The sequence below is a fragment of the Rhododendron vialii genome, chromosome 13a, assembly GCF_030253575.1.
Source record: "Rhododendron vialii isolate Sample 1 chromosome 13a, ASM3025357v1".
Classification (NCBI taxonomy): Eukaryota; Viridiplantae; Streptophyta; class Magnoliopsida; order Ericales; family Ericaceae; genus Rhododendron; species Rhododendron vialii.
Genome location: NC_080569.1, coordinates 6,078,651 through 6,092,127, shown reverse-complemented (window position 1 = coordinate 6,092,127; position 13,477 = coordinate 6,078,651). Strand labels below are relative to the sequence as shown.

The 13,477-nt window shown below is 39.6% G+C and overlaps 2 protein-coding genes across 3 annotated transcripts; one reads left to right on the top strand and one right to left on the bottom strand.

Annotated features, from left to right (window-relative positions):
- The first annotated feature begins 1,015 nt into the window (after positions 1-1,015).
- LOC131314198 (uncharacterized) lies at positions 1,016-3,654 on the top strand. 2 transcript variants are annotated; one of them, XM_058342703.1, is made up of 6 exons: positions 1,062-1,403; positions 2,049-2,121; positions 2,269-2,480; positions 3,134-3,206; positions 3,291-3,445; positions 3,536-3,654. In XM_058342703.1, exons 1-5 carry the CDS (start codon positions 1,305-1,307, stop codon positions 3,443-3,445), a joined length of 612 nt encoding a protein of 203 aa, XP_058198686.1. In that variant the 5' UTR covers positions 1,062-1,304; the 3' UTR covers positions 3,536-3,654. The 2 variants fall into 2 exon arrangements, with proteins under 2 accessions (XP_058198687.1, XP_058198686.1); XM_058342704.1 differs by having other exon boundaries at positions 1,016-1,403; positions 3,291-3,654.
- Positions 3,655-4,920: 1,266 nt separating this feature from the next.
- LOC131314886 (auxilin-related protein 2-like) lies at positions 4,921-13,089 on the bottom strand. Its single transcript, XM_058343806.1, has 8 exons — positions 12,114-13,089; positions 9,201-10,851; positions 8,951-9,086; positions 8,752-8,849; positions 8,463-8,528; positions 7,702-7,791; positions 7,067-7,243; positions 4,921-5,474 (listed from the first exon to the last, which is right to left on the bottom strand). The coding sequence occupies exons 1-8, from the start codon at positions 12,656-12,658 to the stop codon at positions 5,436-5,438; spliced, it is 2,802 nt and encodes a 933-aa protein (XP_058199789.1). The 5' UTR covers positions 12,659-13,089; the 3' UTR covers positions 4,921-5,435.
- Positions 13,090-13,477: the final 388 nt, after the last annotated feature.

Genomic DNA, 13,477 nt, shown 5'->3' with positions numbered 1-13,477 from the left:
CTACCAAAGTTCCTTGAAGTTGCAAAAGGAGGACATCACTGATCATTAGTTTTGCTTTCACACACACAAAAAAGAAAGAAAACAATTAAAATTGTCAGAAATACTTGTTTCGTTTCCAAAACTTGCTTGTGGATTTTGTTCATTATGAAAACACACATACGATTATGGAAGAAATATATTCTTCTTTTTTATCCGTATGGAAGAAATATCTGATGCAACATAAGAGAGATAAAATTATTAAGGCCAGGCAGTAAAAACTTTCAACCATAGTACCGGAAAAGAATTCGATTCTCTTTTCTCTCAAAGTCGCATAATGCATATGTGCGTGTGTGAGCGAGAGTGTGAACATAAAAAAAATGTCTTTTGATAACATTTCAAATTAAAATTAGCGTTAATGAGGAATAAGGTCCCGTTCCAGAACACCTTCTTAAAAAATAAGTACTTATTTCATATTTTTAAATTTAAAAATAATGTAAATGGAAAATAATTTTTAATTTTTTTTTGCACCGTATAAAAGATCTCGATGAGATTTATCAAATTAGATCCATATTGATAGAAAAATTATTTGCGTAAACACATTATTTTTTAGCTTGAAATTGCCTTCTTAAAAAATAAGTACTTATATTGAGTTTCGGAACGGGGCCTAAATACGCAAGGCAAAAGCAAAGATTGAGAGAGGGAGCGTGTGCGTTAAAGCAAACTATAGCTTATTTGGACACTATATTGTTGTAAATCCACCCACTATGAGGAGAGACAGGATCTTTTGTGCCAAAAATTCCTGTACTTCTATACCGAAGGATTTTTTGGCCATTGAATGTTTTAAAATGGGAAATGATTTTGCCACTCCTTTTTTTGTTAACGCCACTCCCCTGCAAGTGTATTTTTGGTGCAAAAATACACTTACAGGGGAGTGACGTTAACAAAAAAGAAGTGACAAAATCAGCAGCCTTTAAAATCAACAGCCGAAAAACCTTTCCGCACAAGAATTTTCCGGACATGGAGATCGGACCCCTCTGGGGCTGGTAATAAATTCTTGACTCTTGAAAAACTAGTGGCATGGATTGCTCGAAGCATTGTGTGGATCAAAATGGCTCGTTGCTGGCTCTTGCGCTCCTCTGCTTCTTATGATGATCTCTGCTCCCAATTCATCCTCCCTCTCTCTCTCCCTCTCTCTCTCTCTCTCACACACACACACACATACACACACAGATAAAGAAAGCAAACCATGACCGAGTGACTGTAGAGACGGACCATTAGAAGAAAAGAGCAAGTAGTTCCCGAAGTTGTAGTTCTATCTCTACAAAATGGCGACAACAGTAGGAGGATCGATAGCCATTTCGAGCTTTCCTTCCTCTTCGTACTTCAGCCGTAAAGCTAATAACTGCTCCTCCACTCTCCTAACGGTATTTGCAAAACCAGATCCTCCAGTATGCAATTGTCTATGCAAATATGTAGCATCTGTATGTACTATTCACGAATGTATATTCATGCATCTGTGTGTTTGTTTAGAACTTCAGTGTGTGTGCGCTTATTATTGAAGTTATTTAGGTTTCTTCAACTGGCTTTCTGGAGAAGACTCGGATGCTGATGCAAGTAAAATGGTGGATTATAGGGTTATTTCGGAGACCTGCAATTGATAGAAGTTGGAAGTTGGAACCCCAATTATCCTAACTGGAAGAAAGAGTAGAAGATTCCAATTCCAAGGTTGAAGAACTAATCAGAGAAACCCACCCAAAAAAAGAAAAAGAAAAAAAAATTGGTAAACGTCTACTGAATGACACTATTTAGGAGAAACCTTCCGGAAGATTGCGAACTGTGTATCATTCAGTTAAGAGAAGTTGTGTGATCCTGAAAACAAGTTAAAGAGCATGTCCGAATTGTTTCCAATAGACTAGGAAAGCTCAGGGAGATGAGTTTTGGCATCTTAGTAATAGCAACATTGTGGTTTTCTTGTTTCATTCCTCTGAAATTATGATGCAAACATGGATGATGCTAACTTCTTTTTTTTTTTTTAAGGGTTTGATGTTTGATATTTCCGGTTTCTGCAGACGGTTGGTAAATCAGTTGCTTTCCGCCCAACTGTTGCCTTCTCCGCTGTGCAAGAATCGTCTACACCTACAGGTATGCCTTTGTTTCCCCCTTTCCGATGTGTCCGGCTAGGAATTAGTACTGTGTTGAAATGAGTTTATACGGGTACTTTTTTGTTTGTTTGTTTATACAGGTACTTTCCTTCTTATATTGTCGTCATTACTTTGTTGTTGAAATTAGTTGCTACTGAAACAAAGGAGACAAAGGAAAAGGAGACAAAGGAAGTGAAGACAGCTGATGAAGCACTTCCTTCGAAGCCAAAACGCCCGGCAAAAGTTCCTGCTAAGCCGCTACCTGAGCTAATGGAGGAGGATGTAATCCCTTCACTGAGAGCAGTTCTTGAAGCTCAAGATGATATCTCTGGGCTTGAGTTATCTTTTGGGGACAACAGAGTAAGTCCTATGTTTCCAGTAATTTCAGCTGTTCAAAGTTGTCATTAGATTCCCATTCCAAGGTTGGCTATGATACAAACTGTAAGGCCACACTTATTGTATTGTGTTTGTGTTTTCGGGTTATATGATCTTTTTGACTATATGTAAGTACCTTTGTAGAACACATGATGATTTGGTGAGGGCATGGGATATGTGTCCAACACCCTAGCAAGTTATACACTCGGACCCTCTAATTTGTTGTACTTGAAGAACAAGATGTTTGGATTAGTTAGAAAAGAAACCCTTCTTACCTCTCACATGGACGGAGTCACGGGACATAGAAATTCCATAGATTCCTTTATTCCATTTCATTCCAACTCCCAAGTAGGGTTGTAGTTAATTAAAACATGTTGTCTAGGAATACTATACAGTGTTGAGGGTATGAACCCGAGTCCCGACCCTGGACATGCACCTTGACCGACTAGCATATCCAAGCCATGGAAAATAGGTTTTTGTGAACAGCAAACAGAAATTTGTTGTAACATCTTGTTCTTGAGAAATAAATTGCTCTCAGAAAATCTTCCAAAAAGTTCTAAAGACAAAAACAAAAATTGATACATATATAGATGCTAATTATCGGTTATCTGAACTGGTGTTTCATTACCTTATAACAGCTTGAAGGTTTCTTTGAGAAGAAGGGCATTCCATTCTCGTTTTGGGCCTTCTTCCCCAATGGAGATCTCATTGGTATGTCTTCGGTTGGCAAATTGAAAACTATACCCGTATTGCTACCTCAATGCACATAAATTATCCTTCTCCTTCCTTATATAGGTCCAAAAGGGTTTTCTCTTTCCTCGTACGGATCAGGAGTGAGCACTGTTGAGCCTTTCCTCATTCTTGAGAAGAAAATAACAGCAAAACATGTTGTCTTCTGGGTTGAGAAGCGTTTGGCAGCTCAAGGAATAATTCCAGTGTGGAAAGAATAAGTTAGTTGTCAGGTTTCCAATTCAAACTAATAGTTCATTTATCAATTTTTGGTTTGATTGATGAAGATGTAGCTTTTTCTGTCTATATAGGTATGCAAGTGTTGATATCAAATATTGCATTCAGAAGACATTTGTTTATACAGTGACAGAAAAGCTACGATCATATATTCGGAAACATCTTCGCTAACAGAATAACTGATTTTCTATTATTGTTAGATTGTAAAATTGAATTTTGCATTTTGCTTCCTCCATCACTGCCACCACAGAACACTAGCTCTCTCCCTCTCTTAACCCAATTGGAATAGGTATCAAAAGCCATGCTGATCAAACCGTAAACAGGGTGTTCACCTACTTATCAAACATCCATCCAGATATTGACTGCTTACTGAGAACCTCAATCTTACGTGTAAATGCCCAGCGAAGTATTCCCTTCTTCGTTGTTAGAATGAGAAGCTCAATTCAATAAAATTCCTTAACTCGAAAGCTCCCATCAAGTAGCCACAGCAAAGCGTTCGAGTGGATGAACAATAGCCAATCTGTTTGTGTATATTTTTAAGTGCAGATGTTTGTTTTTGTGCTTCTATTCCTTGTCAATGTTTGGAATTGTGGACATTGTAAAGGATCTTTAGGACTTTTCACAACTGAGGTAGAGAGAACGTATTGAAAGTCCCAAAATTTCAAACAGAATATTTTCAGTGGAGTACTTGGCCTTGAGTGACCTTTTTTTTTCTCCAGACCTTCAAGAAATTTCATGCTTAAACATATATTCAAACATCCCGTTGTTACCAAAAAAATATCTGGTTGCTTCTTTTAACCTTTCTTTCAGCAATGAACATTACAATACAATACATCATCCCAAAGTATGGATGAGTATGGAGTTTAGTTTAGTTTTTATTTAAATCGGCAGTGTGGCGTTTAGTTCCGAAGCCCATAAATAGTGCTACTGTGGACACTCTAACTCAGGCAGTTGAATTCTAACAGCAGATCTTAATACACATACATCATCAAAAGAGAAGCTAAGAAGTGAGAACCATGTACCAGCCATCACTGGCTGTGCCCAGAACACATGAAGGAACAAAACACCGACCCAGAATCAAAAAATTTAAACGCGGTAAGAACTATACAGCCCTAGAAAACAAATGAGAATATGCAGACAATAACCTTCATGTACGAATAAAGGGTACGTTTATAGCCTCTTTATAGTGCCGTATGCAACATGAGGGCAAAACGAGCCCATAAACTACCAAAATAACTGTTTCATTCCATATTTCACCTGGATAATTCTCAATCGTTGGTCCGCGATAGAAGAAGTGCACACACTACGTATTGATCCAACATTTTCATTCTAATGGACATTGGCATGAGCACGTACAGAAGAAATATATCTGTATACATGGTATATCTGAGGTCGATAGTAATGAAGTTCAAATAAACAAAGAAATCGAACAGAGAAGGAAAAGAAACTGACAAAACCATTATGATTGGATTTCCAGACCAAAAGCTGAAATCCAAGACACATATATATCCGTATATCTTGAAAGTCCACCACAAAAACTTTCATCTCAACACAAATACAATGGCTCGTGGCATTTCTGGCACGACCACATCAAGCCCCACCAGAAACAAAAGAAATAATAAGGGGGAAAAAAAAAAGAATCACGAGGAGAAAAATTATCCCATAAAGATGAGATAGGATGATTAAATTCGACAAAGATGTGCAGGGTGACGATTGACAATACAACTCTACACCGACCAATCATTCCACATACTTATATATCTATGGCATTCACATCAGTTTACAGCAGCAGGAGCATGCCCTTGCCATTCAGGCATCTCAGCACCGGTGGATATTTCCATTATCAAACATTCAAACCACATTAGCCAAACCTGTGCACGGTAGCAGCTGAGGAATATGTCTGCTGGAACAGCTCGAAGACTTTCTCCCGATAAATGGTACTCTTCATATTATGCAAAAGGACCGGGGCGAAATTCAAAAGAGTTCCTCTGAATTAAACTTGTTCCAAGCCTCCTATTTATCACATCAAAATAGAGATGAGAGAAAAGCCAATATAGCAATGAAACATCGTAACTTTTTTGGCACATCAATAAAATAGAATTTGCCTAGAGTGAAGATAATTAAACGCATTTAGGTGACATAGATTGAGAGCCGGCTCTAGTAAAGCAAGATTAGAAAAATCTCCACCAAAATAAAACAACTATCATCGCCAGGCTAAGACACACGGATGCTTAAGGAGTGTCAAGTGTCACCTTGGACACTCCTAGAGCATGTCAGACGCTCAACGTGTCCTTATTAGTTTTTTGACCAACAATTGGCGGACACTTCACTTACTGAACCCTCCGTACAAGACCTATGTAATGTCTCTTTATAGCAAGAATGTTCTGCATTCTTTGGAACACAACAAACCAATATTCTGCATTTCAAATCATTTATAAGATGAATATCTCATATGATTTACAATGTTCAGCTATAGATTTTGTCACTCAGAATAGTATCTAAAACACTTAGGGGCTGTTTGATAAAACTGAAACTGAAAGCTGAAAAATTAAGTACTGAAAACTGAATGCTGAAATTTTTAAGCTGAAAAGCTGTTTGATAAATATATTAAGTATTGAATTAAAAAAATGATGAATTAATTTTGTTCCAATTCTCTTTTAATTTACTAACAGTCATAATATACTTATTGTAATGGTGGAGGAGTGGTGGAGATGGTGGTGGTGGAGTGGTGTGGTGGAGTGGTACGTGGGAGTGGCGGTGGCGGTGTAGTGATGGTAGTGGAGGTAGGAACGATGGTGGTGGTGGAGTGGTGGTAGGAACGATGGTGGTGGTGTAGTGATGGTAGTGGTAGTGGTGGTGGTGGTGGTGGAGTGGTGGTGGTGGAGTGGTGTAGGTGGTGGAAGTGGTGTAGTGGTGGTGGTGGTGGTGTAGCGATGGTAGTGGTGGTGGTGGAGTGGTGGTAGTGGTGGTGGTAGAGTTGTGGTGGTGGTGGTGGTGGTGGTTGTGGTGGTATGATGGTTGAATGTAAGTTCACAAAAATTCAGCCAGAATTAAGTAGCTCAAAGCTACTTAATTTTTTTCAACTTTTTAGCCTATATTTTAAGTGGTACTTAATTTGTTAAGCAATGTAAAATGTAGGTATCAAACCTACTAAATCACTTATTACTTAATTGATTCAGTTTTAAGTGCTGAATTTAAGTTATCAAACAAGCCCTTACACCTCATCTTTTCACATTACCTTTGCATAAAAACTATTCATACATATTCATGCATATAATAATCTCTAAAGATTTAATACATAAAATCCCAGGCATGTAATGTCCTATATTTTCTAAAAATTGCCTTCTTAGTGTCATGCTATTTTGTTTCGAGGGGGAAATAAAGGGAAGTCAAAAAAATTGCAAAAAGTACCTTAAAAATGAATGCATTCTAACTACAGGAAAATGAGACATGAGATGGAGGCAAATAAAACTTCATCCAATTGAATTCAATAAATCTTCTTCAAATTGGTCATTCAATTATGGAAGACAATAAAACCAATGTTGTATGACACATTATCAGGAACAAATTAACAAATAAAATTGCTCAGATCATGAGACAAGTACCTTAAGAAGGTCAAACACCTTCTCAGCAACATATTTTTGCTGAAGTGTGGCACCTTTTTGTTGCACCTTATCAGGATGGATGCACAGAGTTGCCTTCCTATAAACTTTTTTGACTGATGCACCAGTGATCAAATCAGTCAAAGAAACAGGCTGCCAACCACATCCAGGCCATAGCACCTGATCACCATTCAACATTAGAATATAACAGCTGGCAAATTTACAACAAAAGATTAAAGGATGTATCAAAACCTTCACAGTTCTCAAACGCCTAAAGATACCACATCCTTTGTTCTGAGAATTTCTAGACCAGCAACGGAACATGGTATTGACAAGATAATCAGACACTAAGTATGAGTTCTATTGTAACGGTTTTGCAACCGTCATTATAAGACTTAAATCGTTGTCAGATATGATAAGCAGAGGGTGGAACGTGAAATAGAACTAGACCAATAACTTCTACCACAGGAGAGAACAGAATCAGAGAGAAAAGGAGCTATAAAACTGCAAAAGATACACCAGCAAGGAAAGGGCTACTTTTGAATACTAGAAAACAAATGTTATAAAAGAATGCAGCAATCAGAATGCCGTTAAATGTCATGCAACTGCTTTTCAAGAAGGCGGATGATCAAACTCACATATTGCATGGTTGATAACAGTGCACGCAAATTTCCCTCTTTCCCTGCAGCCCACCGCTTGATCTCCACATCTAATGTTTCGGCGACCCTCTGCAAATAAAAAAGAAAAAATATGGAACAATATAAGTTGAAGCCAAGCAAGTTTAATGTAGGCTGTAGCCAAGGGGCAAAACCTTTTAATCCATTACAGTAAGGCACCCATATCAAATATCTGAATTCTTGAAGATCTATGAAAGAATGACTATAAAACATGGATGAGAAACTTCGATTGTGATTAAGAATCAAATTACACTGCACAACTAGAGGAAAAAAGACATGATTTATATTTGATAACATCTGTCTTTATACTATTTTTCACAACAAACATGTGCCACCGGACAACTTGCAGTTAATTAACCATTGTTTCAAGGGCAAGAGGGTAAGAATGCTTGTCATAGTTTTTGACGTTGCCAATAAAATTTCATAGTGGAATGTTTGTCATAGTTGTAAGTAGTACAAGAAACGCCCTATTTGGCTTGATCTCATACTACTATAATAGAAGGCCTCATCACAAGGCAGTAAACTATTGCATTGCTATACACACTTTTGAACCTCATGAATAAGTTGCGGAACAAGGACCAGTCTTCTTACTATTCAAACACTGGAGCATACCTAACATCGTTCCAAAACCAATGCATTGCCATACACATATACATAGCATGCGATGCTGCCGACGGAGAAGGTACTTACCTGTCTTTTTACCTACAAAAAAGGGAACTTACATATCTTTCTTCTTGATCCCTCAGAGTTTGAAGATCCCGCTGATTTTTTTCAGCCAGTGCTTTAGCCTGAACATGTATAATCAACAATGAAAAACTGAAAATCTAAACTGCGTCTCCAAACAGAGCAACAAATTAGATGGCCATGGCTACTGCCGAAGTAGCTTTGGCATTTACCAAAGCAATGCAAACAAACTAGAATGCACAACTAGCCATGCTTTAACAAAAGCCTATTTTGCTTTGGCAACAGCGATGACCTAATCAGATATGTCTTCGGGCAGAGAACACATACCGCACGCTCCTGTGTCCTTTGGTGGCGTTCCAATCTAGCCCTCCTCCTTTCCTCAGTTTCTCCTTCAACATCCTGGAATTCTCCAGCTGAAGGGGAAGCTTTGCAACCAAAAACATCTCAGTAAATTAGCAATATCAGTAAGAAGAAGGAAGAAGAGGCAACTCAATGCAAAGGATTACGGTTCGGAACTATATATTACCTCCGAAAATTGAAGTAAGATCATCAACAATATTAGTAGTCGAAGATGCTTTTCTCATATTGGATGAGGAACTAACGGATGTCCTTGCCCCTTCTGGTCCTCCCTTACTCTGAAACTGGGGGTCTGCCATAGGGTCCTGAAATTTCAAGCAGAACAGACAAAACAATAAGGAATTAACACTATACATCTACATGGAGACCAAAAAGGTCAAACTGTTGTACTCCAGATGTTCCAGCTTCAGGTAACTCACATAAGAATTTGCACGTGGCCGCGGAGCACTGGTAGGTCTAGAACCCATGCTGAAAAAGGATTCAAGATCGTTATCATTCCTCTGTTGGTTCATTCTTGCAGCAGCAGCAGCCTTTTCCCTAGCTTCAGCAGCAGCTCTTTCTCTAGCCTCTGCGGCAGCCCTCTCTACGGCAGCCCTTTCTGCTTTACGTCTTGCTTCAGCTTCTGCTTTAGCAGCAGCAGCAGCTTTTTCCCTTGCTTCTGCATTTGCTCTTTCCTTAGCTTCTGCCGCAGCCTTTTCTGCTCTCTCTCTTGCCTCTGCTGCTGCCCTGTCACGCGCTTCAGCTTGTACTCTCTGAACTGCAGCCCTTTCAGCACGTTCTCTAGCTTCAGCTTGTACCCTCCCAACAGCAGCTCTCTCGGCTTTTAGGCGAGTTTCAGCAGCTGCTCTTTCACGTGCATCAGCAGCTGCTCTTTCGCGTGCTTCCCTAGTGGCCCTTTCCACAGCTTGTCTGGCTCTCTCCCTCTCCTTCTCAAGTCTCCTCCGCTCTTTCTCTTCCTCCTCCCTTTGTCTCCGCTCACAATCTAATCTCTCCTGGTTTTCCTTGAATTCTCCCTCCTCCTCATCTTGTATGACGTGTTCATCTTTTTCCAGCTGCACAGCTTCTCTACTTCTGGCAGTCTTTGCGTACTCTCTTTCCCTTACTTCCTTTGCATGCCTAAACTTAGCCTCGGCTTTATCCATAGCATCCTTCATGGCAGCTGCAGAAGCAGCAGCAGCAGAGGAGTTTGTGTTCATTTCTTCAGCATCCTCATCAACATAATTTCCACCCCTACCCATGGCGAAATCCTCAAGTTCATCTATTTGAGACACCGCACCGCTCTTCACATGAGAACGGGTTGGCATAGCAGTTTGAGAGTATTGACCGGAATTTGGTGAAGGAGAGAACTCATTACCCTTCTTTCTTGCATTTGAATCAAAAAAGCCTGCTTCTGACTTTGAACCCCAAGTGGGTATTGGAGGAGGGGGTCTCGAAGGTGGTGGAGCACCCGTGGGTTGGGTAAAAAGAGGGACCTCTGATACTGTGAGCCAAACTTCATCAGATGGATCGACATACTCTTCTGATTCTGGAGATTTGTCTACCTGGGCATTCATCTCACCATGATCAGCGTGTATGTCAAAGGGATTTTGACCAACAGAAGTACGAGAATCTGTTGAAACACTTGGTATATCAGACATAGTTTGATGAGATTCCTGGAAATTGTCAGCATACAACTTCTGCGAGTCAATCTCATAATCCCTGAAAGACGAACTCCCAAATGCTTCACTATTAACAGAAGTTTGTACTTTACCCATGCTTGATCCTGTCATTGAAGGGCTCCCCTCCTTCACTCTGCTATTCATCTCAGAGGAAAGTGCAGGAACAGATTGGCCAAAACCATCAAGGGGATCTACATCAAATGCCCTCCCACTAACTGATGAATCACTGACTTTAGTGTTCCCAGAGTTTCCAATCTTACTGATCTCTTCAAGTGGATCAGTGAACAGGCCGGGGGATGAAGCTGAAGGGGTTGAATTTGATTCTAAAACAGCAAAGGGGTCTTCCATCACATCATATGTTGGTTTGGTGGTTGAACTAGCATTCTGCGCTCGATCAGGCTCTGAAAGTGGCCTGTCAAATAAACATGAAAATGGAGCTAAGATACTAACCAACCGGTGTTCAAAGAGCTGGCAATTTTGCCAAGCTTCTTGGATGCAAGTTCTCTTTTGACATAAAGCGCAACACTCAGTTACTGCCATTAATAGGTGTCTGGTAGGGTAATCGAGATCTGTCATGTTTTATTTACAAACCATCATTTTTTTTTTTTTTTTTTGGGGCTAAGCAAAGCATCGTTATTTATGACAACACAAAGTTACTACTGAAATAACAACTTAGAGTTCAAGTATGTCTAACATTTCATGCATCTGTCAATCGCGTCGCTCGTGTATGAAAAAGTTCTCAAGGAAGGCCAGCTAATCACGGCACTCATGTACGGAAAAGTTCCAAAGGAAGGCCAGCCACACTAGTCATTATATCTATTAGTAGTTGTACAGTAACTTAGAAAAAGCCGCTGAAGTGGCTATTGGACTGGCTATTGTTTCCTCAATTTGTCGTAACAGAAAATCAACTCGTATTAACCAATCAAATTTGTTGAATAAATAGCATTTATATAAATTCTAATATTCATCAATTAATTCCAATTAGTCTATTTGCCGCGTAAGATATGATGATGTTTACAAAAACACAAAATCGAAGTATCTTGGCCCTCTCTCCTAAGTCAATCCCGAAATAGATTGATTCGAAAAAATTCTCACCAAACTTATCGTAAACAATGACTAACAACTCTCTCCCAAAACGATACAACCCAATGCCAAGCATTTAACATAAAAGCTGAGTTCGAATGGCAAGAATCTTGGTTGGGAATGACAGTGGTTCCAGACTCCTATATTCCTCAACTCAGAATCGACAAGAACAGGAAAATGATTCATGATTATTGATTACATACTAATCTGGAGTCACAGTCCCAAATTAAGAAGAATCTGCTCCTAACCCTCTCACACAGTACTTGTAAATTTCAGGCTTGCCTTAATCAAACGAAATCTCAACTCGAACAAATATCATAGCTATCTGATTCCTTGCAATTATAGTTTCCCCTCTCCCAAAACGGAAAAACCCTCAATATTACGGCCATCCAACCAGTGACACAATATCCAACACACTGCTAAACCAAACGACTACATTGGAAAAGCCATTCGAGCATAATAAACCAATGAACGCATTACGGCCATCCAACCACAGCGACAATATCAATACAATGCTAAACCAAACAACTACATTGGATAAGCCATTCGAGCATAATAAACCAATGGGATTACATTAACCATACACAGTACCTGCTGCTTTTGGGGGGACTACTGCTACCACCAAACCCAGGAATCAAATCATCTACTAGCCCTCTGGAGCTCGTAGTACTTTTTCCTCCGGCCTTGTCATTCCGCCAAAAATTCCCAAGAAGATCATCAAACGCAGCACTCTGCCTCTGATTCTGGTTCGAAATGCTCTCGAAGGCATCACTGTCGAAACCAACCCTAGAAGAGGCCGACGTCGATTTACTCTTCAACCCAGGCAGCCCGTCGAAGATGTCCTCGTCGTAAACTGGCTTATCGTACACGGGCGAAGACGACCTAATCTTCGAATCGTTAGTCGCGGAACTCGAGGAGCTTTTGAAAATCGAATTGTAATCCAAATCCGAAAGCGACGACGTCGTTTTGTTGTTGCTGGAACTCGTGTACTTAGGAGGGCCACCGAAGACGTCGCTGAACTGATCGTCGGCGAACGAAGAAGAAGATGATCTCGATCCTTTGGGAGGAGCCATGGGAGCCGATTTGCCTTGGGGTCTGAACCCTAGGTCTCTGGGAAACATGCCAAAGTCATCCATTTCGACGGCCCCTAATAAATCTTTCAATTTTTGGAAATTAGTGTTTCTTGAAGAGTTTAGGTCAGAATCAGATCTGGCGAGATCAGGCTGTGCGGTAGGAGGGTGATTGAGATCAAGGAAAGGGGGAAACGAGGAGGACGGTATTTTATTAGGGTTGGATAAGGAGAATAAGAGGGAATTGGAAAAATATATGTATGTGTATATGTATGTATATGTTTGTGTATGGATACAGAATCGTACATGGAATGGGGAGACGGAAAGTCTCCGGTAGATGTGAATGCCGGACTGCTCCTCTCTCTCTCTCTCTCTCTCTCTCTCTCTCTCTCTGTGATTGTCTTTCTCTCTTCTCGCTCTTCTTCTTCTCCCTCCTCCTCTCTGTTCTCTGTTTGTCCCTTGTCCCTGGTTCTACATTTTGCTGCCTCTTACTATTTGACTCGGATATTTTTTTTCCCGTGAAAGTCCTATTTTACGCGCTAGAGTAGTAAAACTTGAGGATAATTTTTTTGGAGCGATTTTGTCACTCTCATTTTTATTAATATCATTCCGCTTTATGTATTTTTAGATAATTTATTTTGTAAGAAAAAAGAAGTGGCATTAATAACAAAAAGAAAAGTGGCAAAATCAATTCCCTTAATTTATACGGAGTACCGGTATTAGCAGGTGCAGCAATGAATAGATAAATTAGCTATTTATTATTTGGAAAATGATTTTCGCATTCTCCATTTTATCACATACGCTCTTTTTTTTTGTTTAAATTTATGTGAATTTACTTTTTTATCTTTTTTTGAGGAGATAAAATTCTTTCAGTTTTCCACCACT

Bases quoted from the DNA above. Each gene is read 5' to 3' on its own strand.
- LOC131314198 (XM_058342704.1), top strand. From the start codon at position 1,305: ATGGCGACAACAGTAGGAGGATCGATAGCCATTTCGAGCTTTCCTTCC. The intron at 1,404-2,048 runs GTATTTGCAAAA...CGGTTTCTGCAG, and splicing joins GCTCCTCCACTCTCCTAACG to ACGGTTGGTAAATCAGTTGC. The intron at 3,207-3,290 runs GTATGTCTTCGG...TTCCTTATATAG, and splicing joins CCCCAATGGAGATCTCATTG to GTCCAAAAGGGTTTTCTCTT.
- LOC131314886 (XM_058343806.1), bottom strand. From the start codon at position 12,658: ATGGATGACTTTGGCATGTTTCCCAGAGACCTAGGGTTCAGACCCCAA. The intron at 8,850-8,950 runs GTAATATATAGT...TTGGTTGCAAAG, and splicing joins TCTTACTTCAATTTTCGGAG to CTTCCCCTTCAGCTGGAGAA. The intron at 7,792-8,462 runs GTAAGTTCCCTT...TTTTATTTGCAG, and splicing joins GGGATCAAGAAGAAAGATAT to AGGGTCGCCGAAACATTAGA.